Raw genomic sequence first — 27,889 nt, 5'->3', positions numbered from 1 at the left:
CCTACTGTATTACCTCCCCCCACTGTATTACTGCAAACTCCTCCCACTGTATTACCTCCCCCTACTGTATTACCACCCACTCCCCCTACTGTATTACCTCCCACTCCCCCTACTGTATTACCTCCCCCTACTGTATTACCTCCCACTTCCCCTAATGTATTACCTCCCACTCCCCCTACTGTATTACCTCCCCCTACTGTATTACCTCCCCCCACTGTATTACCTCCCACTCCCCCTACTGTATTACCTCCCACTCCCCTACTGTATTACCTCCCACTCCCCCTACTGTATTACCTCCCACTCCCCCTACTGTATTACCTCCCACTCCCCCTAATGTATTACCTCCCCCCACTGTATTACCTCCCCCTACTGTATTACCTCCCACTCCCCCCACTGTATTACCTCCCACTCCCCCTACTATATTACCTCCCCTACTGTATTACCTCCCACTCCCCCTAATGTATTACCTCCCCCTACTGTATTACCTCCCCCCACTGTATTACCTCCCACACCCCCTACTGTATTACCTCCCAACCCCTAGTATATTACCTCCCACCCCCCCTACTGTATTACCTCCCACCACTGTATTACCCCCCACTCCCCCTACTGTATTACCTCCCACCCCCTACTGTATTACCTCCCACCCCCTACTGTATTACCTCCCAACCCCTAGTATATTACCTCCCACTCCCCCTACTGTATTACCTCCCCCCACTGTATTACTGCAAACTCCTCCCACTGTATTACCTCCCCCTACTGTATTACCACCCACTCCCCCTACTGTATTACCTCCCACTCCCCCTACTGTATTACCTCCCCCTACTGTATTACCTCCCACTCCCCCTACTGTATTACCTCCCCCTACTGTATTACCTCCCCCCACTGTATTACCTCCCACACCCCCTACTGTATTACCTCCCACTCACCCTACTGTATTACCTTCCCCTACTGTATTACCTCCCACTCCCCCTACTGTATTACCTCCCACTCCCCTACTGTATTACCTCCCACTCCCCCTACTGTATTACCTCCCACTCCCCCTACTGTATTACCTCCCACTCCCCCTAATGTATTACCTCCCCCCACTGTATTACCTCCCCCTACTGTATTACCTCCCACTCCCCCCACTGTATTACCTCCCACTCCCCCTACTATATTACCTCCCCTACTGTATTACCTCCCACTCCCCCTAATGTATTACCTCCCCCTACTGTACTACCTCCCCCTACTGTATTACCTCCCACTTCCCCTACTGTATTACCTCCCAATCCCCCTACTGTATTACCTCCCACTCCCCCTACTGTATTACCTCCCCCTACTGTATTACCTCCCACTTCCCCTAATGTATTACCTCCCACTCCCCCTACTGTATTACCCCCCCCTACTGTATTACCTCCCACACCCCCTACTGTATTACCTCCCACTCCCCCTACTGTATTACCTCCCCCTACTGTATTACCTCCCCCCACTGTATTACCTCCCACACCCCCTACTGTATTACCTCCCACTCCCCCTAATGTATTACCTCCCAATCCCCTACTGTATTACCTCCCACTCCCCCTACTGTATTACCTCCCACTCCCCCTACTGTATTACCTCCCACTCCCCCTACTGTATTACCTCCCACTCCCCTACTGTATTACCTCCCACTCCCCCTACTGTATTACCTCCCCCCACTGTATCACCCCCCACTGTATTACCTCCCCCCACTGTATCATCCCCCACTCCCCCTACTGTATTACCTCCCACTCCCCGTACTCTATTACCTCCCCCTACTGTATTACCTCCCCCCACTGTATTACCTCCCCCTACTGTATTACCTCCCTCCACTGTATTACCTCCCACTCCCCGTACTCTATTACCTCCCCCTACTGTATTACCTCCCCCCACTGTATTACCTCCCCCTACTGTATTACCTCCCCCTCCCACTACTGTATTACCTCCCACTCCCCCTACTGTATTACCTCCCACTCCCACTACTGTATTACCTCCCCCTACTGTATTACCTCACACTCCCCCTACTGTATTACCTCCCACTCCCACTACTGTATCACCTCCCACTCTCCCTACTGTATTACCTCCCCCCACTGTATTACCCCCACTCCCCCTACTGTATTACCTCCCACTCCCCCTACTGTATTACCTCCCACTCCCACTCCCCCTACTGTATTACCTCCCACTCCCCCTACTGTATTACCTCCCCCTACTGTATTACCTCCCACTCCCCCTACTGTATTACCTCCCCCTACTCTATTACCTCCCACTTCCCCTAATGTATTACCTCCCACTCCCCCCCGTATTACCTCCCACTCCCACTACTGTATTACCTCCCCCTACTGTATTACCTCACACTCCCCCTACTGTATTACCTCCCACCCCCACTACTGTATCACCTCCCACTCTCCCTACTGTATTACCTCCCCCCACTGTATTACCCCCACTCCCCCTACTGTATTACCTCCCACTCCCCCTACTGTATTACCTCCCACTCCCACTCCCACTCCCCCTACTGTATTACCTCCCCCTCCCACTACTGTATTACCTCCCCCTCCCACTACTGTATTACCTCCCCCTCCCACTACTGTATTACCTCCCCCTCCCACTACTGTATTACCTCCCCCTACTGTATTACCTCCCCCTACTGTATTACTTCCCACTCCCCCTAATGTATTACCTCCCACTCCCCCTAATGTATTACCTCCCACTCCCCCTACTGTATTACCTCCCACTCCCCCTACTGTATTACCTCCCACTCCCCCTACTGTATTACCTCCCACTCCCCCTAATGTATTACCTCCCCCTAATGTATTACCTCCCCCTACTGTATTACCTCCCACTCCCCCTACTGTATTACCTCCCACTCCCCCTACTGTATTACCCCCCACTCCCCCTACTGTATTACCTCCCCCCACTGTATCACCCCCCACTCCCCCTACTGTATTACCTCCCCCCACTGTATTACCTCCCCCTACTGTACTACCTCCCTCCACTGTATTACCTCCCACTCCCCGTACTCTTACCTTCCCCCACTGTATTACCTCCCCCTACTGTATTACCTCCCACTCCCCCTACTGTATTACCTCTCCCCCCCTGTATTACCTCCCACTCCCCCTACTGTATTACCTCCCACTCCCACTACTGTATTACCTCCCACTCCCACTACTGTATTACCTCCCTCCCCTGTATTACCTCCCACTCCCCCTACTGTATTACCTCCCCCTACTGTATTACCTCCCACTCCCCCTACTGTATTACCTCCCCCTACTGTATTACCTCCCACTCCCCCTACTGTATTACCTCCCCCTACTGTATTACCTCCCACTCCCCCTACTGTATTACCTCCCCCTACTGTATTACCTCCCACACCCCCTACTGTATTACCTCCCACTCCCCCTAATGTATTACCTCCCACACCCCCTACTGTATTACCTCCCACTCCCCCTACTGTATTACCTCCCACTCCCCCTACTGTATTACCTCCCACTCCCCCTACTGTATTACCCCCCACTCCCCCTACTGTATTACCTCCCCCCACTCCCCCTACTGTATTACCTCCCCCCACTGTATCACCCCCCACTCCCCCTACTGTATTACCTCCCCCTACTGTATTACCTCCCCCTACTGTATTACCTCCCTCCACTGTATTACCTCCCCCTACTGTATTACCTCCCACTCCCCCTACTGTATTACCTCTCCCCCCCTGTATTACCTCCCACTCCCCCTACTGTATTACCTCCCACTCCCCCTACTGTATTACCTCACACTCCCCCTACTGTATTACCCCCCACTCCCCCTACTGTATTACCTCCCCCCACTGTATCACCCCCCACTCCCCCTACTGTATTACCTCCCCCTACTGTATTACCTCCCCCTACTGTATTACCTCCCTCCACTGTATTACCTCCCCCTACTGTATTACCTCCCACTCCCCCTACTGTATTACCTCTCCCCCCCTGTATTACCTCCCACTCCCCCTACTGTATTACCTCCCCCCACTGTATTACCTCCCACACCCCCTACTGTATTACCTCCCACTTCCCCTAATGTATTACCTCCCACTCCCCCTACTGTATTACCTCCCACTACTGTATTACCTCCCACTCCCCCTACTGTATTACCTCCCACTCCCCCTACTGTATTACCTCCCACTCCCCCTACTGTATTACCCCCCACTCACCCTACTGTATTACCTCCCCCCACTGTATTACCTCCCCCCACTGTATCACCCCCCACTCCCCCTACTGTATTACCTCCCCCCACTGTATTACCTCCCCCTACTGTATTACCTCCCTCCACTGTATTACCTCCCACTCCCCGTACTCTTACCTCCCCCTACTGCATTACCTCCCACTCCCCCTACTGTATTACCTCCCACTCACCCTACTGTATTACCTCCCTCTACTGTATTACCTCCCCCCACTGTTTTACCTCCCCCCACTGTTTTACCTCCCCCTACTGTTTTACCTCCCCCTACTGTATTACCTCCCCCTACTGTATTACCTCCCCCTACTGTATTACCTCCCCCCACTGTTTTCCCTTACGCTGCATCTCCCCATTCACTGAAACTTCTTCCAGCCAGGACAATGACAAAAGAGACGAAACAAGATATAGACACAAAGCAAACATTTGACTTAATAATTATCAGTGAATCGTAACGATCTTACTACCACACCATTTAACAGGCAAAAATGACCAAAAACGAATGTTATGCAAGGTAGATGTTAATTCTTTGTGGGTCGCTAGCTAACAGCTAGCTAACAGGTCGCTAGCTAACAGTTGTAGTTAGCCAGTTCGCCCTATTGACTTACTATGCACATTACAGTGGGTATTGTAGGGACACAGTCTGTCCAAGGTTATAGAAGGACAAGACACAAGACAGACTGTCAAGCCATCTCTTGACATCTTTGTAGTTAGGAGCGGCATCTGGGCTTCAAAAGGAAAGAGACTCATTTCTATGCAAAAGGCTGAGCGAGAATTACTGAGAATACTGCTGAAGTCCTAGCATTCTCCTCTCCCATTCTCTCAATTTACACAGCCCTGTCTCTCACAGTGACTCATCCTCTGCTCACCCAAGACCAAATCAAAGCTAATCACCCATTTGGAGAGACAGGCACTAGGGCAGAGGAGTACATCAGCCAGGTAGTACACACTTATCTTTTGGAGAAAAGGGCTGTGGAACATGAAAAGCAATGTAAGTCTGCAAATTGACTTTAGTGGGGGAACGTGTCCCTTTTTCACCTAGCTTTTTCAGTGATGGACCATTAATTAAATTCCAGGCCATATCTCACAGACAGACTTGCAGACCAGTATGACAAAGGCAGGCAAGCAGTTTGTTGAAATATGAATGTGACATCCTCTAGAGTTGAGAGCTGCCGCTGAGACTCATCTTGGCCCTCATGTTGAATGTGGGAAATGTGCTCTACAAATTAAATATTATGGTTTACAACACATTCCTCACACGAGACTGGGAGAACGAGTGAATACAAGCAGACTAAGAGCGCAGAAGAATGAGAGTGTAATGAACTGTAATATGAAAGAAAACGTTGGACCATTAGTGTGGAAGTCAACATCACAGAGCTCCAGCCTATAGTAGTCAATGCTCTGGTAACAGAGCTATACTGCCCTCTGCTGAAACAGCGGTACTGCAGTCGAATAAGAGGGTGTTGACACATTTCCTTACTTAAATCGTTTGAAAATGCATTCTTCCATCTTCCATTTAGAAAACATAAAGTAAAAATCACTGATCCAATTCCAAGTAGGATATTTGAACAGACTGGGGCCCTTTACTGGTATAATAATATACTTGTAAAGGCAAACTCCAAGGATAGGAGGGGGTGTTCTCTAGCCTGTTGAGGTGCACTCAGTGGTGGAGCGGTACAGGGTCACGATCTTACTAACCAACTAAACTCACTAGTGTGGGTGGACTGGAGCTCCGATGTCACATAAAATTAGATTTTTTATCAAAAACTACAGATTTCAGTACCCGTTGAAGAGTATGTAATTACACAGCACAATTGGGTGCTTACGTCAGAGCTCCAGTCCAACCCACTAGTTGCAGCTGGAGTTGAGTTTAATTAGCTATGGTCTTTCCTGAAGTCAAGTATGCCTGAAAAGGTTGATGCCCGCCCCAGAGTGGCCCACCAGGTACTGGGACTCTGATCAGCTGGGCCAGAGCCTCTACTTTCCCCTTCAACTCTCCTTTACTGTCAAAGGACTGGGAGAAGGAGCGAGAGTGGTGAAGAGAGGGAAGGGATGGGGGGGAAGGCAGAGAAGATGGGGGAGGAGAAGGCGGGAAAATGGGATGCAAGAAGGGAGAACAGGGCAGGTTAGACTCCTCTATTTAAGTGTGGTTCAGTGGTTGGAGAACGGCCGAACATGTCAACAGTAACAGTGGGCCCTAACAACAAAGTAATGCAATCTATGAAGACTATATTAAAGGGAAATTCCACTCAAAATTCAACATGGACTATGGTCTCCCTTTGCCTTGGCTGTTGTCAATCCATCCTGTTCCTACTTTACAGTAAACCTTTTCCTTACGTTGCATATTTATTTTGGATAAAGGCACAAGACCTTAATTGTGAATGTCTAAAATGCATTCAAATTAAACAGTAGGCCTATTCAAAAAGTAGTAGCTGAACTTCAATCTGTGGTTGATGCACAATAGAATAGTACACACTATTGTTACACTATAATTAGTCTCGGTTAACGCATAATTAAAAACTTGTGTAATTTGGTCAACAGGAGATTTGGACTGTTGTGATGCATGCTGTATATTCCACATGGGGGTAGAAGGGACAAAATAAAACTTGTTTCCAATAAAGAGCTTTATTTTTACAGTTTTAAATTGGCCAAAAACAACAAAAAATGAAAAAGTGATGGTCCATATAGCCACAGGTGCAGATCAGTAAAGGTACATGTCACTGTAAACTACAGAAGTATGTGGACACCTGCTCGTCGAACATCTCATTCCAAAATCATGGGCATTAATATGGAGTTGGTCCCCCCCTTTGATGCTAAAACAGCCTCCACTCTTCCAGGAAGGTGTTCCACTGGATGTTCGATCATTGCTGCGGGGTACTTGCTTCCATTCAGCCACAAGACCATGACTGAGGTCAGACACTGATTTTGGCCGATTAGGTCTGGCTCGCAGTCAATGTTCCAATTCATCCCAAACGTGTTTGATGGGGTTGAGGTCAGAGCTCTGTGCAGGCCAGTCAAGTTCTTCCACACCGATCTCGACAAACCATTTCTGTTTGGACCTTGCTTGGTGCACAGGGACATTGTCATGCTGAAACAGGAAAGGGCGTTCCCCAAACTGTTGCCACAAAGTTGGAAGCACAGAATCATCTAGAATGTCATTGTATGATGTAGCGTTAGATTTCCCATCACTGGAACTAAGGGTCCTAGCCCGAACCATGAAACTTAGCCCGAGACCACTATTCCTCATCCACCAAACTTTACAGTTGGCACTATGCATTGGGGCAGGTAGCGTTCTCCTGGCATCTGCAAACCAGAATCGTCCGTCGGAATGCCAGATGGTGAAGCGCGATTCATCACTCCAGAGAACACGTTTTCAATGCTCCAGAGTCCAATGGCGGCGAACTTCACACCACTCCAGCCGAAGCTTGGCTTTGCGCATAATCTTAGGCGTGTGTGTGGCTGCTCGGCCATGAAAACCCATTTTATGAAGCTCCCAACGAAGAGTTCTTGTGCTGACGTTGCTTGCAGAGGCAGTTTGGAACTCGGTAGTGAGTGTTGTAACCGAGGACAGGTGATTGTTATGCGCTTCAGCACTCGGCTGTCCCGTTCTGTGAGCTTGTGTGGACTACGACTTTGCGGCTGAGCCGTTGTTGCTCCTAGACAGTTCCAGTTCACAATAACAGCACTTACAGTTGACCAGGGAAGCTCTAGCAGGGAAGACATGTGACAAATTGACTTGTTGGAAAGGTGGCATCCTATGACGGTGCCACGTTGAACGTTACTGAGCTCTTCAGTAAGGCCATTCTACTGCCAGTGTTTGTCTATGGAAATTGCATGGCTATGTGCTCGATTTCATTCACTTGTCAGCAACGGGTGTGGCTGAAATAGCCATATCCACTCATTTGAAGGAGTGTCCACATACTTTTGTATATATAGTATATCTCTGAAGCCCACCAGGAAAGAGACCGCTCAATTTTTTCTCATTCTTAAATATCCTGAGAGTTAAAGTTAAATTAAGCCAAATTAGAATAAATGCAACATCCAATATTGCTGATTAACACACGCAAACACATCTCTACTTGGAGATTCATGATAGCACCCTCCACTTGCACACACAAAAGTAAAAACAAAAGTGGCAGCCATTTTCTTTCCCCAATTCCCGAGGCTTGCTGACTGATAGTGCCATAACATATTTTCAACAGAGATACACAATCTTCCTACAGAAAACCACAAAGATCGACTATGACCCAAGGACATTTTAAATCATTCTCTAACAAAGACTACTGGCATAATTCTCAATGAAAGGAGAATAAAAACAGGAAACAGCAAATCATTACGCTAAACCCATAAAGCACTTTTCCCCCTTCTCCATACAGTTGCTGGGCTACACCAAAGACTTGTCTCTGGCTCCATCATCCTTTGCAGAGGAGAACCTTGAGGAGAAAGGTATGGGTCTCAGAGAATTCTGTCCAGATGCAGGAGAACCAGTTGCCACGACAACGTTACATTGAGTGCTTTAGAATCACTCACTCCACTCTCAAACAGAAAAACACCTCAGACAGTTACGGCTAGGCCAGCAAAATGTTGTTGAAACGCTGCTAAAACATTCAAACTGGGTTTGGCCCGCAGCTCAAGTGCATCCTGGGGTCCACCAGAGAGTCATTGGTGTCTCCATGATCAGAAAAGTATTTTTTTTCTAAATTTAATCAAACCAGTATTCCGGCATGTATGATTGTGTACAAGATGTCTGACATGCAGAAACACCATGTTGACAGTCAGTTTTACCCCTCGCACAAAAATGTAAGGGAGGAGTGAAGCCAGACAGAACCTCATCTTGGAGATACATAAGTTCTGATGTAAGTTCAGTGGCGTGGCGCTCACACAGACACCATGACAGGTGAAGCCTTCAGTCACCTGTTCAGGCAAAACACTTTCTGACTATAGGTGTGAGTGAACTAGGAGGCGGCCAACTCATGTGCCTGATTTACCAAGTGGTTACACCTGCTTTTTCCAGATAGTCAAACAGGGTCATAAGGTAGCATGTCGAGTTTAGTTACATTTTAGTCTATACTTCGTGCAAATAACAGGTGCAGACTTTGCACAGACGACAGTGTGCTTGGATTCTGAGGATAGAAAAAGTGAGAGGTTTAAAATATGTGAAGTAGTCCTTCCTGAAAAGTCTCTCCTACGGGAGGAGAATTCAGGGAACGCACGCGTCAGCCATCCAGGTTCCCAGGTAGGACGTGTCACGACTCCTCCGTCCCAGAGTCGTCTTCATCATAGCAGCAGTCGTCCTCGTCTTCGTCCTCCAGATCCTCGTCGTCATAGTAATCGTCGTAGAAGAGGTCGGAGCCCTCGTCGGGGGGCGGGGCGCGTGTGCGGACACAGTATTCAGCCAGTGTTGTGGGGACCTTCACCCCGTCGCGCTCCGCTTCAGCCTTAGTGGCCAACACCTGCTTCCTGAGACACACACAGAGATAGAGGGGCTGAAGAAGTGTGTGTGCTGTACTCTCTGTCCTTGTGTATATGTTTACCGACCTGATTATCTCGCTGTACTCTCTGTCCTTGTGCATATGTTTACCGACCTGATTATCTCGCTGTACTCTCTGTCCTTGTGCATATGTTTACCGACCTGATTATCTTGGTGTACTCTCTGTCCTTGTGCATATGTTTACCGACCTGATTATCTCTGTGTACTCTCTGTCCTTGTGCATATGTTTCCCGACCTGATTATCTCGCTGTACTCTCTGTCCTTGTGCATATGTTTCCCGACCTGATTATCTCGCTGTACTCTCTGTCCTTGTGCATGTTTACCGACCTGACTATCTCGCTGTACTCTGTCCTTGTGCATATGTTTACCGACTTGATTATCTCGGCGTACTCTGTCCTTGTGCATATGTTTACCGACCTGACTATCTCGCTGTACTCTGTCCTTGTGCATATGTTTACCGACCTGATTATCTCGGCGTACTCTGTCCTTGTGCATATGTTTCCCGACCCAATTATCTCTGCGTACTCTGTCCTTCTGCATATGTTTACTGACCTGATTATCTCGCTGTACTCTCTGTCCTTGCTGTCCCTCCACTTGCGGTACATGACGGAGGCGTCCACGTTGGCCGGGGAGGAGGTGTTGGGCTCGTTCAGCAGAGAGATCACACTCAGAAGGATGGTCCTACAGAATACACAAACCGGGTTGGGTTTCAGAAAGTAGCACAAGGCTTTGTCTATCAGTTAGCTGGTTGGCTCATAGATCCTGCTTTGTGGGATGCAGGCTAGGATATTTCTGCAAAGTAAGACTTCTGAAATGTGTCAACCCGTCGATATAAACCTAAAACAGTGCTGATAAAAATAAGACCTACAAATTACCTCGACTAACCTGTACCCCCGCACATTGACTCAGTACCGGTACCCCCTGTATATAGCCGCATCATTGTCATTTTGTGTTACTAAATAAACTAAAGTCAAAAATAATTTGTAAAGTAAATATTTTCTTAAAACGGCATTGTTGGTTAATGGCTAGTAAGTAAGCCTTTCACGGGAAGGTCTACACCGGCGCATGTGTCAAATGAAATATGGATTTGATTTACTACTTCTAATTTAAGAACTCAAATAAATAATTGTTTGTCAACTTGACTTATAGTAAACTTGTAACTGGGTAAACCACAGTGTAACAGGAGTGCTTGTCCTCTGATAGGCTAGGTGGACATGTCACCACACTGCTTATAACAAATTGAATTTCTCTGATTTGCATAGGTTTTACAGGTTGACTTGGGGTTTGGCTAGTATGATTCCTATTCACTTCCAGGAAGTCATGGAGAGGTTCAACATGTCATGTTATCTGGGTATGCGTGACACAGCACAACAGGAGAGAGAGCGCGAAGGGGAGATGAGCGCGAGCAAAGGGGGGAGAGAGAGAGCAAGAAGGGGAGGAGAAAGAGAGAGCGAATAGGGGAGGAGAAAGAGAGAGAGAGAAGGGGAGGAGAGAGAGACGAGAGAGAGAGATTGTAGGAGAGAGACACGTCGAGACGAGAGAGAGAGACGAGAGAACATACTGAGAGAGCGTGTACCTGACGTTCTGGGTAGGGTTCCACCTCTCAGATGGCAGCTCCCCACTCTGAGGGTCATCAACTGGAGGGTGCAGAATGGATATACATACATCCCCATTCTAACACAAGGGAGAAGCTAAAATTAACATACACAAACACTGTACTTATGCCCACAAATGACAGGTGTGACTAGGATTAAGCCACCTATAGAGAGCAATACAAATTCCGATTAGGACCATGACATTTGTTTGAAAATGAATTACCTTAAGTTTGACTATTTTTCTAGAATTGGGTCAGTGATCCCTTACCTCATAGATGTTGGGGTGCCACATCTTGGTGAGGAAACGAAAGGCAGGTGGCGAGTAGGGGTAGTCAACGGGGAACTTGATACGAGCCTGTGGGACACACGAAGAGAAGTCATATATCAACATATGTCAGCAATATGTCCTAACATGCGTCTGTGGGACCTAACCCGATTCAATGGTAAACCTGATGTTGAGTAGAACATATCCGAGAACAACAACAGCCTGACCCAGAAATAGGTTTGACAGTGCCACTGTAGGCTGGAAGTACAGCAATAGAAAACATTACGTTTACGGGCCTACTACTAACGGAATCCAAACATGTAGTTGACCATAGCGCATGTTAGCTAACAAGCTAACAAAACAAGTGAATTTAGTTAGCTATACCTCGGCCTTACCTTGAAATAGCCCCCTTCATAGTGAGTGTTAGGGGGTCCAAAAATTGCCACTTCCCAATTGTAGAGATCTGCTTCATCGACCAATGTTATTTTGAAGCCCTCAACTGGCTCCTCTTGAAGGCTCTTCATTTCTAGCATTAATGCTTTTTGTGAGCTTGCTACGTGAACAGGACCATGTTGCGCCATGGCAAGATAGCCAACTAGTTAATATTGCTAACGTTTGGCGGGGAACGTCGTCGTTTACAACACAGCTAGCAACCTAGCGAGCCAGCTGATCCAGCAAAACTAAAAACGTTTTCTTTGTTTCGATTTCCTCGATGCGCACAATGGCTAGTTAGTTAACCTCTCTTTTGATTCAAGTAGTTTGTTTTGTTTTGAAATCGCGCAATATCTGTTATCTAGCTAGTTATCAGTATCAAATAACTCATTAAAAAAACCTCATACCTAAAACAATGTGTTGGTATTTTAGTAACTAACTAGGCTCACCGACCTAGCTAAACCGTGAAGCAAGCTAGTTAGCACAAGCTGCTAGTTATTGGTGCAGTGACAATGAATATATATTTTTTAAATGTTACTTTGAAACTGATAGTTATACAAAAAATCGTTATGGACCAGCTAAAGACGATACAAACATAAATTTAAAAAAATCCCCAACGATGTGTTCCTGCTGGCTATAAATGATGAGAGTTGAAAGCAGTCTCCTCTCCTCTCAAAACAGTCAATAAGATTGTAGTACCCTCTGGGAAATGTAGTTCCGATGTAACCATTAGCATAAAATTCTCATGTCAGCGGTGCAAAAAGTATCCATTGTAATCACCATGTTTATTGTAAAACTATTTCAATGAATTGAGAATAGCATGTTTTGTATTACTTGTTTTTGTTCGGGTGGGTTTTAAGAACTACACAAGACATTTCTGGAGTATAGCCAATAGTATGACACGTACAACATCACGGACCTTGTTTTGCCTTTTCGATGCCAATTTACGTGGAAACTAAAACATGCCTAGACGACATACCTATAGATGGGGTGTAGTGGTCAGATTTAATTAATCATGATAAAATATTTGGGAAAGGCACATTGACGTTCTATGCCACCATTCTCCAAATGATCAATTAGATTATAATATGACGTTTACAAACTGCGCCGGGGCTCAATGCAAGTCCCAGCGGTTGGCTTTAAATATGCCTGAGAATTAAAACAACAAATGCGAACAAAATCATTATAAACGTTAGTATGAGAGGGGATCCCTTCGTGTTTTTTAAGTTAATATTTATGTTTGTAATTGTCCTAACGATTCTTCACCTCAAATACATTACAGTTGTGTGCTGCGAACAAAAATCATTATACAGCTCCGATTTACGCGACGTAGAACGGACCACAACGTTTTGGAAACCCATTTGCCATGGGTCCGAAAAAGTATCATCGGTCCCGTTCTGGCTCTCGTAGTCGGAACCGAAACAGGTCCAAAATAAGTAGATCACGATCACCCGAAGAGAAAAGATGCCGGAGTCGGTCCGTGGGTCGGAACCAAAATCCCCGGAGACTTGCGCGTTCTGAGAGCGGAAGCTCGGACAGCAGTGGTGGATCTGCGGGGCGACAATGGCCGCCTAGCAGAGGCCATCCCGGGTCGAGAAGCGACTCAGACAGCGACAAGAGACGTAAACTGAAGGGCAAGTCAAAAGACCGATCCAGGTAAACATGACAGGTTAAGTTATATTAAGTAAAAATGCATGTATTCTACATGGCCAAAGGTATGTGGACTCCCCTTCAAATGAGTGGATTCGGCTATTTTATCCACACGCGTTGTTGACAGGCGTATAAAATCGAACACACAGCCATACAATCTCCATAGACAAACACTCAGTGACTTTCAACGTGGCACCGTGGTAGGATTCCACCTTTCCAACAAGTTAGTTCATCAAATGTGTGCCCTGCTAGAACTGCCCCGGTCAGCTGTTAGTGCTGTTATTGTGACGTGGAAAATTCTAGGCGCTACAATGGGTCATCTGCGAAGTGGTAGGTCACACAAACACACAGAATGGGACCGCTGAAGCGCATAGCCCATAAAAATCGTCTGTCCTCGGTTGCAACACTCACTACTGAGTTCCAAACTGCCTCTGGAAGCAACGTCAGCACAATAACTCTTCGTTGGGAGCTTCATGAAATGGGTTTCCATGGCCGAGCAGCCGCACACAAGCCTAAGACCATGCGCAATGACAAGCTTCGGCTGGAGTGGTGTGAAGCTCGCTGCCATTGGACTCTGGAGCAGTGGAAACGCGTTCTCCTGAGTAATGACTCATGCTTCACCATCTAGCAGTCTGACGAATGAATCTGGGTTTGGCAGATGCATAGTGCCAACTATAAAGTTTGGTGGAGGAGGAATAATGGTCTGGGGCTGTTTTTCATGGTTCGGGGTAGGCCCCTTATTTCTAGTGAAGGGAAATCTTAATGCTAATACAATACTGTGCTTCCAACTTTGCATGTTTTACTAGCGCATAACAGTGCAGCAAAATGTCAAACAAGTACAATATTAATCAAGAAATCACATGTCTGCAACTACATTTTTCTATCCATCAGCTCTGACTCAGATGATCCAAAGGAGAGGAAGGAAAGAGAGAAAAAGAAAGGCAGAAGAAAAGACAAAGGAGAGAAGAGGAGGGGCTGGAGCCAGTCCCAGTCCGATTTAGGGTCCAGTGCAGACCGGAAGAGAGTGAGGGATGGGGGGAGCATTGACCGGGAGAGGAGATGGCAGAGGAGTGCAGACAGAGGGAGCAGAAGCCCTAGCAGAGAGAGGGAACGACAGATCAGGGAGAGGATGAAAAGCAGAGAGAGGGACCCAAGCCGAGGTGAGGAGAGTAGTCAAGACAGAGAGAGAAGCAGCCGGAGGAGTGAAAACCGTGGGAGGAGAGAGGGAAGCAGAGGTAGGGACAAAGATAGGAAAAGACGTCGCTCTGGCTCCTCTGACTCGTCTAAGAGCTCTGGGTCGGAGGGCGGGGCCCGTGGAGGCAGCCCGGGGTCTGGAGAGGCTGGACCCTCGGTCCGAGATGAGAAGAAGAACCAGAGAGAGATGCTGAAGGCCCTGGAGACCCCAGAGGAGAAGAGGGCCAGACGACTGGCCAAGAAGGAGGCCAAGGAGAGGAAGAAGAGGGAGAAGATGGGCTGGAGTGAGGAGTACATGGGCTATACCAATGCAGACAACCCCTTTGGAGACAACAACCTGCTGGGCACCTTCAAATGGCAGAAGGTACGAGAGGGAGTGGAGAGTGGGCACTTGAGAAATGGATGTATGTGGGACTATCAGCACCCTCCTTTTAGAAGTACAGTGGTTACATCTGACCAGGCTCTGAATAATCTGTGTTTCTGTGGTGGTGGTGGTGTGGTCAGGCTCTAGACAGGAAGGGCATTGGCCATCTGGGTGAGAAGGACCTGAAAGACAGAAACAAACACATCCAGGAGGAGAATCGTAGAGAACTGCAGAAGGTATGCTTCTATGCAAAAACGAGCTGATGTGTGTTTTAATAGGTTCAGGAATGTATGTGCTTATGGAGAATGCAATGCAAGAGCAGGAACTGTGTATAAGTGTGTCTGTCTGTGTTCAGGTGAAGCAGCTGCGACTGGAGAGGGAGAGAGAGAAGGCCATGAGAGAGACGGAGCTAGAGATGCTGCAGAGAGAGAAAGAGGCAGAGCATTTCAAAACCTGGGCAGAACAAGAGGATAACTTCCACCTGCACCAGGCCAAGCTACGGTGAGTGGTGATACCTTCATTACTGTCCCACTGTAACCCTAACCCTCAACCTCACATGGTTCCATATACTCACTTGAAAACAGCCTGGTACATAAACAACATCTCACTGCTCTGGTGTTTGCTGATGTGGATTTGTGTGGAGACCTCTAACTAATAGATGTTTGTGTGTTTAGGTCTAAGATCCGTATCCGTGACGGCCGTGCTAAGCCCATAGACCTGTTGGCTAAGTACATCAGTGCTGAGGATGACGACCTGGCTGTGGAGATGCACGAACCTTACACCTTCCTCAATGGACTCACCGTCACTGACATGGACGACCTGCTTGAAGACATCAAGGTGTGTGTGTCAGGGTTTCCGTTAGACGGTAAATTCAGACATTTGGTAAAATAAGAAAAGCGGATAAATAAAATTGTTACTGGCCAAATTGTAAAAAAGCACACAAAAAACATCCATTGTGAAAAAATGCTTTTATTTATTCATTGATGGAAATACTGGTGGATATTCTCCAACTTCTAAGGCAAACAAATATACTTCATAATAAATCCTCAAGCTGCTGGGACATTAGTGTAGGGTGTGTGCCAACTATTCACATCAGTTAAAATGTTTCAATCACTAGGCAGCCAACTGTCTATAGTAGGAAACAGAGTAGTTATCAATAAGCCACGCATATCACACATGACGTGAGTTACGACCCCAAGATAGGTCAAATGATAATAAACAATTTATTATCATCCAGTAGAACTGTAAAGAGATATCATTTGATCTCTGGAATCAAGCACTTTCATAAATGCATGGCGTGGGCCTCGTTTCACTGGAGCGTTGTAAAATAAGATTTCTATCAATGAACCAGCCTTAATGAATTTATTTACTTATCCAACATCAGGTTGATAATTGTTTTATTTTGTGGCCTCTTTCCCCTGCTGTGGTGCTGAATGGCAGTGGGACTGGGGCAGACCGGCCCTGGTGTTTCTCCAACACCTCTCCCCAGTTGTTATTTATTAGGCCTCTTTCCCCTGCTGTGGTGCTGAATGGCAGTGGGACTGGTGCAGACCGGCCCTGGTGTTCCTCCAACACCTCTCCCCAGTTGTTATTTATTGGGCCTCTTTCCCCTGCTGTGGTGCTGAATGGCCCTGGTGTTCCTCCAACACCTCTCCCCAGTTGTTATTTATTAGGCCTCTTTCCCCTGCTGTGGTGCTGAATGGCAGTGGGACTGGGGCAGACCGGCCCTGGTGTTCCTCCAACACCTCTCCCCAGTTATTTATTAGGCCTCTTTCCCCTGCTGTGGTGCTGAATGGCAGTGGGACTGGGGCAGACCGGCCCTGGTGTTCCTCCAACACCTCTCCCCAGTTGTTATTTATTAGGCCTCTTTCCCCTGCTGTGATGCTGAATGGCAGTGGGACTGGGGCAGACTGGCCCTGGTGTTCCTCCAACACCTCTCCCCAGTTGTTATTTATTAGGCCTCTTTCCCCTGCTGTGGTGCTGAATGGCAGTGGGACTGGGGCAGACCGGCCCTGGTGTTCCTCCAACACCTCTCCCCAGTTGTTATTTATTAGGCCTCTTTCCCCTGCTGTGATGCTGAATGGCAGTGGGACTGGGGCAGACCGGCCCTGGTGTTCCTCCAACACCTCTCCCCAGTTGTTATTTATTAGGCCTCTTTCCCCTGCTGTGGTGCTGAATGGCAGTGGGACTGGTGCAGACCGGCCCTGGTGTTCCTCCAACACCTCTCCCCAGTTATTTATTAGGCCTCTTTCCCCTGCTGTGGTGCTGAATGGCAGTGGGACTGGGGCAGACTGGCCCTGGTGTTCCTCCAACACCTCTCCCCAGTTGTTATTTATTAGGCCTCTTTCCCCTGCTGTGGTGCTGAATGGCAGTGGGACTGGGGCAGACCGGCCCTGGTGTTCCTCCAACACCTCTCCCCAGTTATTTATTAGGCCTCTTTCCCCTGCTGTGGTGCTGAATGGCAGTGGGACTGGGGCAGACCGGCCCTGGTGTTCCTCCAACACCTCTCCCCAGTTGTTATTTATTAGGCCTCTTTCCCCTGCTGTGGTGCTGAATGGAGGTGGGACTGGGGCAGACCGGCCCTGGTGTTCCTCCAACACCTCTCCCCAGTTATTTATTAGGCCTCTTTCCCCTGCTGTGGTGCTGAATGGCAGTGGGACTGGGGCAGACCGGCCCTGGTGTTCCTCCAACACCTCTCCCCAGTTGTTATTTATTAGGCGTCTTTCCCCTGCTGTGGTGCTGAATGGCAGTGGGACTGGTGCAGACCGGCCCTGGTGTTCCTCCAACACCTCTCCCCAGTTATTTATTAGGCCTCTTTCCCCTGCTGTGGTGCTGAATGGCAGTGGGACTGGGGCAGACCGGCCCTGGTGTTCCTCCAACACCTCTCCCCAGTTATTTATTAGGCCTCTTTCCCCTGCTGTGGTGCTGAATGGCAGTGGGACTGGTGCAGACCGGCCCTGGTGTTCCTCCAACACCTCTCCCCAGTTGTTATTTATTAGGCCTCTTTCCCCTGCTGTGGTGCTGAATGGCAGTGGGACTGGGGCAGACTGGCCCTGGTGTTCCTCCAACACCTCTCCCCAGTTGTTATTTATTAGGCCTCTTTCCCCTGCTGTGGTGCTGAATGGCAGTGGGACTGGTGCAGACCGGCCCTGGTGTTCCTCCAACACCTCTCCCCAGTTATTTATTAGGCCTCTTTCCCCTGCTGTGATGCTGAATGGCAGTGGGACTGGGGCAGACTGGCCCTGGTGTTCCTCCAACACCTCTCCCCAGTTATTTATTAGGCCTCTTTCCCCTGCTGTGGTGCTGAATGGCAGTGGGACTGGGGCAGACCGGCCCTGGTGTTCCTCCAACACCTCTCCCCAGTTGTTATTTATTAGGCGTCTTTCCCCTGCTGTGGTGCTGAATGGCAGTGGGACTGGTGCAGACCGGCCCTGGTGTTCCTCCAACACCTCTCCCCAGTTATTTATTAGGCCTCTTTCCCCTGCTGTGGTGCTGAATGGCAGTGGGACTGGGGCAGACCGGCCCTGGTGTTCCTCCAACACCTCTCCCCAGTTGTTATTTATTAGGCCTCTTTCCCCTGCTGTGGTGCTGAATGGCAGTGGGACTGGGGCAGACCGGCCCTGGTGTTCCTCCAACACCTCTCCCCAGTTGTTATTTATTAGGCCTCTTTCCCCTGCTGTGGTGCTGAATGGCAGTGGGACTGGGGCAGACCGGCCCTGGTGTTCCTCCAACACCTCTCCCCAGTTATTTATTAGGCCTCTTTCCCCTGCTGTGGTGCTGAATGGCAGTGGGACTGGGGCAGACCGGCCCTGGTGTTCCTCCAACACCTCTCCCCAGTTATTTATTAGGCCTCTTTCCCCTGCTGTGGTGCTGAATGGCAGTGGGACTGGGGCAGACCGGCCCTGGTGTTCCTCCAACACCTCTCCCCAGTTGTTATTTATTAGGCCTCTTTCCCCTGCTGTGGTGCTGAATGGCAGTGGAACTGGGGCAGACCGGCCCTGGTGTTCCTCCAACACCTCTCCCCAGTTGTTATTTATTAGGCCTCTTTCCCCTGCTGTGGTGCTGAATGGCAGTGGGACTGGGGCAGACCGGCCCTGGTGTTCCTCCAACACCTCTCCCCAGTTGTTATTTATTAGGCCTCTTTCCCCTGCTGTGGTGCTGAATGGAGGTGGGACTGGGGCAGACCGGCCCTGGTGTTCCTCCAACACCTCTCCCCAGTTATTTATTAGGCCTCTTTCCCCTGCTGTGGTGCTGAATGGCAGTGGGACTGGGGCAGACCGGCCCTGGTGTTCCTCCAACACCTCTCCCCAGTTATTATTTATTAGGCCTCGTTCCCCTGCTGTGGTGCTGAATGGCAGTGGGACTGGGGCAGACTGGCCCTGGTGTTCCTCCAACACCTTTCCCCAGTTATTTATTAGGCCTCTTTCCCCTGCTGTGGTGCTGAATGGCAGTGGGACTGGGGCAGACCGGCCCTGGTGTTCCTCCAACACCTCTCCCCAGTTATTTATTAGACCTCTTTCCCCTGCTGTGGTGCTGAATGGCAGTGGGACTGGGGCAGACCGGCCCTGGTGTTCCTCCAACACCTCTCCCCAGTTGTTATTTATTAGGCCTCTTTCCCCTGCTGTGGTGCTGAATGGCAGTGGAACAGGGGCAGACCGGCCCTGGTGTTCCTCCAACACCTCTCCCCAGTTGTTATTTATTAGGCCTCTTTCCCCTGCTGTGGTGCTGAATGGCAGTGGGACTGGGGCAGACCGGCCCTGGTGTTCCTCCAACACCTCTCCCCAGTTGTTATTTATTAGGCCTCTTTCCCCTGCTGTGGTGCTGAATGGCAGTGGAACAGGGGCAGACCGGCCCTGGTGTTCCTCCAACACCTCTCCCCAGTTGTTATTTATTAGGCCTCTTTCCCCTGCTGTGGTGCTGAATGGCAGTGGAACTGGGGCAGACCGGCCCTGGTGTTCCTCCAACACCTCTCCCCAGTTGTTATTTATTAGGCCTCTTTCCCCTGCTGTGGTGCTGAATGGCAGTGGGACTGGGGCAGACCGGCCCTGGTGTTCCTCCAACACCTCTCCCCAGTTGTTATTTATTAGGCCTCTTTCCCCTGCTGTGGTGCTGAATGGAGGTGGGACTGGGGCAGACCGGCCCTGGTGTTCCTCCAACACCTCTCCCCAGTTATTTATTAGGCCTCTTTCCCCTGCTGTGGTGCTGAATGGCAGTGGGACTGGGGCAGACCGGCCCTGGTGTTCCTCCAACACCTCTCCCCAGTTATTATTTATTAGGCCTCTTTCCCCTGCTGTGGTGCTGAATGGCAGTGGGACTGGGGCAGACTGGCCCTGGTGTTCCTCCAACACCTTTCCCCAGTTATTTATTAGGCCTCTTTCCCCTGCTGTGGTGCTGAATGGCAGTGGGACTGGGGCAGACCGGCCCTGGTGTTCCTCCAACACCTCTCCCCAGTTATTTATTAGACCTCTTTCCCCTGCTGTGGTGCTGAATGGCAGTGGGACTGGGGCAGACCGGCCCTGGTGTTCCTCCAACACCTCTCCCCAGTTGTTATTTATTAGGCCTCTTTCCCCTGCTGTGGTGCTGAATGGCAGTGGAACAGGGGCAGACCGGCCCTGGTGTTCCTCCAACACCTCTCCCCAGTTGTTATTTATTAGGCCTCTTTCCCCTGCTGTGGTGCTGAATGGCAGTGGGACTGGGGCAGACCGGCCCTGGTGTTCCTCCAACACCTCTCCCCAGTTGTTATTTATTAGGCCTCTTTCCCCTGCTGTGGTGCTGAATGGCAGTGGGACTGGGGCAGACTGGCCCTGGTGTTCCTCCAACACCTCTCCCCAGTTGTTATTTATTAGGCCTCTTTCCCCTGCTGTGGTGCTGAATGGCAGTGGGACTGGGGCAGACCGGCCCTGGTGTTCCTCCAACACCTCTCCCCAGTTGTTATTTATTAGGCCTCTTTCCCCTGCTGTGGTGCTGAATGGCAGTGGGACAGGGGCAGACAGGCCCTGGTGTTCCTCCAACACCTCTCCCCAGTTGTTATTTATTAGGCCTCTTTCCCCTGCTGTGGTGCTGAATGGCAGTGGGACTGGTGCAGACCGGCCCTGGTGTTCCTCCAACACCTCTCCCCAGTTATTTATTAGGCCTCTTTCCCCTGCTGTGGTGCTGAATGGCAGTGGGACTGGGGCAGACTGGCCCTGGTGTTCCTCCAACACCTCTCCCCAGTTGTTATTTATTAGGCCTCTTTCCCCTGCTGTGGTGCTGAATGGCCCTGGTGTTCCTCCAACACCTCTCCCCAGTTATTTATTAGGCCTCTTTCCCCTGCTGTGATGCTGAATGGCAGTGGGACTGGGGCAGACTGGCCCTGGTGTTCCTCCAACACCTCTCCCCAGTTATTTATTAGGCCTCTTTCCCCTGCTGTGGTGTTGACTGGCCCTGGTGTTCCTCCAACACCTCTCCCCAGTTATTTATTAGGCCTCTTTCCCCTGCTGTGGTGCTGAATGGCAGTGGGACTGGGGCAAACCGGCCCTGGTGTTCCTCCAACACCTCTCCCCAGTTGTTATTTATTAGGCCTCTTTCCCCTGCTGTGGTGCTGAATGGCAGTGGGACTGGGGCAGACCGGCCCTGGTGTTCCTCCAACACCTCTCCCCAGTTGTTATTTATTAGGCCTCTTTCCCCTGCTGTGGTGCTGAATGGCAGTGGGACTGGGGCAGACCGGCCCTGGTGTTCCTCCAACACCTTTCCCCAGTTATTTATTAGGCCTCTTTCCCCTGCTGTGGTGCTGAATGGCAGTGGGACTGGGGCAGACCGGCCCTGGTGTTCCTCCAACACCTCTCCCCAGTTATTTATTAGACCTCTTTCCCCTGCTGTGGTGCTGAATGGCAGTGGGACTGGGGCAGACCGGCCCTGGTGTTCCTCCAACACCTCTCCCCAGTTGTTATTTATTAGGCCTCTTTCCCCTGCTGTGGTGCTGAATGGCAGTGGAACAGGGGCAGACCGGCCCTGGTGTTCCTCCAACACCTCTCCCCAGTTGTTATTTATTAGGCCTCTTTCCCCTGCTGTGGTGCTGAATGGCAGTGGGACTGGGGCAGACCGGCCCTGGTGTTCCTCCAACACCTCTCCCCAGTTGTTATTTATTAGGCCTCTTTCCCCTGCTGTGGTGCTGAATGGCAGTGGGACTGGGGCAGACTGGCCCTGGTGTTCCTCCAACACCTCTCCCCAGTTGTTATTTATTAGGCCTCTTTCCCCTGCTGTGGTGCTGAATGGCAGTGGGACTGGGGCAGACCGGCCCTGGTGTTCCTCCAACACCTCTCCCCAGTTGTTATTTATTAGGCCTCTTTCCCCTGCTGTGGTGCTGAATGGCAGTGGGACAGGGGCAGACCGGCCCTGGTGTTCCTCCAACACCTCTCCCCAGTTGTTATTTATTAGGCCTCTTTCCCCTGCTGTGGTGCTGAATGGCAGTGGGACTGGTGCAGACCGGCCCTGGTGTTCCTCCAACACCTCTCCCCAGTTGTTATTTATTAGGCCTCTTTCCCCTGCTGTGGTGCTGAATGGCCCTGGTGTTCCTCCAACACCTCTCCCCAGTTATTTATTAGGCCTCTTTCCCCTGCTGTGATGCTGAATGGCAGTGGGACTGGGGCAGACTGGCCCTGGTGTTCCTCCAACACCTCTCCCCAGTTATTTATTAGGCCTCTTTCCCCTGCTGTGGTGTTGACTGGCCCTGGTGTTCCTCCAACACCTCTCCCCAGTTATTTATTAGGCCTCTTTCCCCTGCTGTGGTGCTGAATGGCAGTGGGACTGGGGCAGACCGGCCCTGGTGTTCCTCCAACACCTCTCCCCAGTTGTTATTTATTAGGCCTCTTTCCCCTGCTGTGGTGCTGAATGGCAGTGGGACTGGGGCAGACCGGCCCTGGTGTTCCTCCAACACCTCTCCCCAGTTATTTATTAGGCCTCTTTCCCCTGCTGTGGTGCTGAATGGCAGTGGGACTGGTGCAGCCCGGCCCTGGTGTTCCTCCAACACCTCTCCCCAGTTGTTATTTATTAGGCCTCTTTCCCCTGCTGTGGTGCTGAATGGCAGTGGGACTGGGGCAGACTGGCCCTGGTGTTCCTCCAACACCTCTCCCCAGTAATTATTTATTAGGCCTCTTTCCCCTGCTGTGGTGTTGACTGGCCCTGGTGTTCCTCCAACACCTCTCCCCAGTTATTTATTAGGCCTCTTTCCCCTGCTGTGGTGCTGAATGGCAGTGGGACTGGGGCAGACTGGCCCTGGTGTTCCTCCAACACCTCTCCCCAGTTATTTGTTAGGCCTCTTTCCCCTGCTGTGGTGCTGAATGGCAGTGGGACTGGGGCAGACCGGCCCTGGTGTTCCTCCAACACCTCTCCCCAGTTATTTGTTAGGCCTATTTCAAATTAAAAGTTCAATTAGAGAGGCCTAGATTGTATTTGAAAACAGCTGTTTTTTTTTCTTTATTAATAAAAATGTTCATACAAATAGCCTATAGGACAGGTCGTTCGCAAATGACATTATATTTAAGTTTTATTACTGTGTAGGTGACTTGTTCTAGGCTAAATGTCTTTTTCGTCTTTAAAAAAATCTATATTCATTTCTGATTTCTAGAAGGGGTAAAGATGCAACGGGAAATGTTTTGCTTGTCATTTTGGTATAAGAACATTGTTATATTTTTGTACAACTTTACAGGCTCATTTCTATTCTGTTAAGATGAATTGGGCTCTAATGCGTCACACAGACAACGCATTAGGATGTCTGGTAAATACCGGTACATGTTTTGCCTGTCAGGTTGTCCGGCACCACATTTTCCTAACTGAACCCTGGTGTGTGTGTTTGTGTGATGCTTTGTTCAATGTTCTTAGAACTGTTTCTATCAGTTGTGGTTTGTAGCGGAAGAGAGAGACTGTGTGACATGTCTGTGTGTGACGTGTGTGTGTGTGTGCTTTTTCCCTGTAGGTGTACATGGAGCTGGAGCAGGGCAAGAATGTGGACTACTGGAGGGACATGACCACCATCACAGAGGACGAGATCAGCAAGCTCCGGAAACTGGAGGCATCTGGAAAAGGCCCAGGTACAGCAGCACCACCACCTCCGATAGGCCAAACTACAGTCACATCTCAGTATCGCTCTCTCTCATTGGCCCATATTCTGTCTTGGCATTCCACCAACCACCTCTATCCTCTGTGCCTACACCTAGGAATTTCTCCCCTTGTCCCTCTCCTAGGATGTGTCCAAAATGGTCCCCTGGTCAAAAGTAGTGTACTCTATGGGGAATATGGGGCCATTTCTTGCGCAGCCCCACTCTGATGTTGTCTCCCTCGTCCCCAGGTGACCGTCGTGATGGCATTAACACGTCAGTGAGCACCGATGTTCAGATAGTGTTTAAGGGAAAGACGTACAGCCAGCTCCAGGCTCTGAACCTCAACATGGAGACTAAGATCCGAGCTGGGGGATCCAACCTGGACATAGGCTACTGGGAGAGTCTGATGCAGCAAGTCAGGGTCTACATGGGCCGAGCACGGTGAGGACCGGTGTGTGTGTGGGTATGCACGCTTACCCTACCGGTCTCTGGCATTTCTGTGTGTGTGTGTGTTAACCATCCCTATCTGTGTTATAGGTTGAGAGAGAGGCACCAGGATGTGTTGCGTCAGAAGCTGTTCAAGCTGAAACAGGAGCAGGGAGTGGAGAGTGTGCCTCTCTTCCCCATTATCAAAGAGGAGCCTGAGGAAGAGGATATGTGAGTACATGGGCGAACACACACACACACGCACACACACACAGAGGTTCCACCTTCAACCTCTTCCTTTACATGCTCATGTACACAAGGTTTGACCTTTGCCTCCTCTGTTTCTTCTCCACAGGACCGAGAAAGAAGACTTTCCCTCAAAGGAGCCTGTCGCCACCTCTTCCTCCCCTTCTGCCAATCAGAAGAGCGCTACAGAGAAGGATGACCAAGTGGCAGGCCCATCCACAGAGGGAGACGGTGAGAAGGAGGGAGAAGAGGGAGAGGAGAAGGGTGAGGTGGTAGAGGCCGTTCTGACCGAGGAGGATTTGATCCAGCAGAGCCAGGCAGAGTATGACTCTGGCCGCTACAGTCCCACCCTGCTGCTGCCCTCAGAGCTACCGCTGGACACACACACCATCACACCTGACGAAGACACACAAAAACTACACCTCTCACGCAGACAGCTCGCCGTCACAGGTAAGTGGCTTTGCATCAACACACCCATATACGCACACACAGAAACAATCGGACATCTCTACCTATCGTCATGTTCATCTCTCTCTCTCCTCTTGTTCTCCAGGTGATGCCAATGAGAATGCGGAGGATGAGTTTGTGCGTCGTGCCAAACAGGGCATGGGCGGGGACGAGGCTCAGTTTAGCGTGGAGCTTCCCCTAACGGGCAAGATGTACCTGTGGGCCGACAAATACCGTCCCCGGAAACCACGCTTCTTCAACAGGGTCCACACAGGCTTTGAGTGGAACAAATATAACCAGACGCATTACGACTTCGACAACCCTCCGCCTAAGATCGTCCAGGGCTACAAGTTCAACATCTTCTACCCGGATCTGATCAACAAACGTTCCACACCGCAGTACTTCCTAGAACCCAGTCCTGACAACAAGGACTTTGGGGTTCTGCGGTTCCACGCGGGCCCGCCGTACGAGGACATTGCCTTTAAGATTGTGAACCGCGAGTGGGAGTACTCTCACCGTCATGGGTTCCGCTGTCAGTTCGCCAATGGGATTTTCCAGCTGTGGTTCCACTTCAAGAGGTACCGCTACAGGAGATAGAACTGGCTAACTGTCCAACACCAACCCAGACTGGGAACCTCTGACTGCCCGGTTGTAACCATAGATATGCAATGTTAATGTACTTTGTATCTATTGTGTTTTTATTGGTTGTCTTAGTGTTAACCTTTCTCTTTGTTATCACTACGGCAACCCAGACCATTCCGTTGTCACAAAGAATGGTTTTCATTTTTGTTTGATCAGCTACTGCTTTTCAATGTACAGTTGAAGTTGGAAGTTTACATTCACCTTAGCCAAATACATTTAAACTCAGTTTTTCACAATTCCTGACATTTAATCATCCTAGTAAAAATTCCCTGTCTTCGGTCAGTCAGGATCACCACTTTATTTTAAGAATGTGAAATGTCAGAATAATAGTAGAGAATAATTTATTTCAGCTTTTCTTTCTTTCATCACATTCCCAGTGGGTCAGAAGGTTACACACACTCCAATTAGTATTTGGTAGCATTGACTTTAAATAGTTTAACTTGGGTCAAACGTTTCAGGTAGCCTTCCACAAGCTTCCTATAATAAGTTGGGTGAATTTTGGCCCATTCCTCCAGACAGAGCTGGTGTAACTGAGTCAGGTTTGTAGGCCTCCTTGCTCGCACACGCTTTTTCAGTTCTGCCCGCACATTTTCTATGGGATTGAGGTCAGGGCTTTGTGATGGCCACTACAATACCTTGACTTTGTTGTCCTTAAGCGATTTTGCAACCAAGCTTAACTTCCTGACTGATGTCTAGAGATGTTCAATATATCCACATCATTTTCCTTCTTTCCTCATGAAGCCATCTATTTTGGGAAGTGCACCAGTCCCTCCTGCAGCAAGCACACCCACAACATGATGCTGCCACCCCCGTGCTTCACTGTTGGGATGGTGTTCTTCGGCTTGCAAGCCTCCCCCTTTTCCCTCCAAACATAACGATGGTCATTATGGCCAAACAGTTCTATTTTTGTTTCATCAGACCAGAGGACATTCCTCCAAAAAGTACGATCTTTGTCCCCATGTGCAGTTGCAAACTGTAGTCTGGCTTTTTTATGGCGGTTTTGGAGCAGTGGCTTCTTCCTTGCTGAGCGGCCTTTCAGGTTGAGGATATATATACTTTTGTACCTGTTTCCTCCAGCATCTTCACAAGGTCCTTTGCTGTTGTTCTGGGATTGATTTGCACTTTTCGCACAAAGTATGTTCATCTCTAGGAGACAGAACGCATCTCCTTCCTGAGCTGTGTGACGGCTGCGTGGTCCCATAGTGTTTATACTTAAGTACTATTGTTTGTACAGATGAACGTGGTACCTTCAGGCGTTTGGAAATTGCTCCCAAGGATGAATCAGACTTGTGGAGGTCTATAATTATTATAATTATTTTTTTGTGATTTCTTTTGATTTTCCCATGATGTCAAGCAAAGAGGCACTGAGTTTGATGGTAGGCCTTGAAATACATCCACAGGTACACCTCCAATTGACTCAAATTATGTCAATTAGCCTATCAGAAGCTTCTAAGGCCATGACATCGTTTTCTGGAATTTTCCTACCTGTTTAAAGGCATTCAACTTAGTGTATGTAAACTTCTGACCCACTGGAATTGTGATACAGTGAATTATAAGTGAAATAATGTCTGTAAACAATTGTTGGAAAAATTACTTGTCATGCACAAAGTAATGTCCTAACTGCCTTGCCAAAACTGTAGTTTGTTAACAAGACATTTGTTGAGGTTTAATGACTCCAACCTAAGTGTATATATAAACTTCTGACTTCAACTGTACCTGTCTCTGAAATGACATTAAAGATTATTTTCCTAGCTGGCTTCCATTTGATGCAATCAGAGCTGTGAGGTAAAACTGTCTAATAAATCACTCAAAGAAACATCTTAACTTACATTTTCCTCAGTGGCATTAAGTATGCCTCAG

General features: G+C 49.2%; 2 protein-coding genes across 2 annotated transcripts; one reads left to right on the top strand and one right to left on the bottom strand.

Annotated features, from left to right (window-relative positions):
• Window positions 1–6,809: 6,809 nt before the first annotated feature.
• LOC110530687 (ubiquitin-conjugating enzyme E2 R1) lies at window positions 6,810–13,501 on the bottom strand. The gene is made up of 5 exons (XM_021613928.3): window positions 11,947–13,501; window positions 11,555–11,641; window positions 11,268–11,365; window positions 10,244–10,372; window positions 6,810–9,660 (listed from the first exon to the last, which is right to left on the bottom strand). The coding sequence occupies exons 1-5, from the start codon at window positions 12,130–12,132 to the stop codon at window positions 9,447–9,449; spliced, it is 714 nt and encodes a 237-aa protein (XP_021469603.2). The 5' UTR covers window positions 12,133–13,501; the 3' UTR covers window positions 6,810–9,446.
• LOC110530685 (splicing factor Cactin) lies at window positions 13,137–27,845 on the top strand. Its single transcript, XM_021613924.3, has 10 exons — window positions 13,137–13,639; window positions 14,525–15,191; window positions 15,332–15,427; window positions 15,547–15,692; window positions 15,866–16,028; window positions 24,145–24,259; window positions 24,517–24,709; window positions 24,806–24,925; window positions 25,050–25,390; window positions 25,494–27,845. Exons 1-10 carry the CDS (start codon window positions 13,350–13,352, stop codon window positions 25,982–25,984), a joined length of 2,622 nt encoding a protein of 873 aa, XP_021469599.3. The 5' UTR covers window positions 13,137–13,349; the 3' UTR covers window positions 25,985–27,845.
• Window positions 27,846–27,889: the final 44 nt, after the last annotated feature.

The sequence above is a fragment of the Oncorhynchus mykiss genome, chromosome 8 (genome assembly GCF_057628025.1).
Source record: "Oncorhynchus mykiss isolate SJ-2025 chromosome 8, ASM5762802v1, whole genome shotgun sequence".
Taxonomy (NCBI): domain Eukaryota; kingdom Metazoa; phylum Chordata; class Actinopteri; order Salmoniformes; family Salmonidae; genus Oncorhynchus; species Oncorhynchus mykiss.
Note: the sequence above shows the minus strand (reverse complement) of the source record. Positions and strands in the feature narration are given on the sequence as shown.

What these genes read in the sequence shown, in the direction of transcription:
- LOC110530687 (XM_021613928.3), bottom strand. Translation starts at nt 12,132, where the DNA reads ATGGCGCAACATGGTCCTGTTCACGTAGCAAGCTCACAAAAAGCATTA. An exon ending in AACCCTACCCAGAACGTCAG is followed by an intron (nt 10,373 to 11,267) that starts GTACACGCTCTC and finishes TGTATTCTGTAG; the next exon opens with GACCATCCTTCTGAGTGTGA. An exon ending in GAGTACAGCGAGATAATCAG is followed by an intron (nt 9,661 to 10,243) that starts GTCAGTAAACAT and finishes TGTGTGTCTCAG; the next exon opens with GAAGCAGGTGTTGGCCACTA.
- LOC110530685 (XM_021613924.3), top strand. Translation starts at nt 13,350, where the DNA reads ATGGGTCCGAAAAAGTATCATCGGTCCCGTTCTGGCTCTCGTAGTCGG. An exon ending in GCACCTTCAAATGGCAGAAG is followed by an intron (nt 15,192 to 15,331) that starts GTACGAGAGGGA and finishes TGGTGTGGTCAG; the next exon opens with GCTCTAGACAGGAAGGGCAT. An exon ending in ATCGTAGAGAACTGCAGAAG is followed by an intron (nt 15,428 to 15,546) that starts GTATGCTTCTAT and finishes GTCTGTGTTCAG; the next exon opens with GTGAAGCAGCTGCGACTGGA.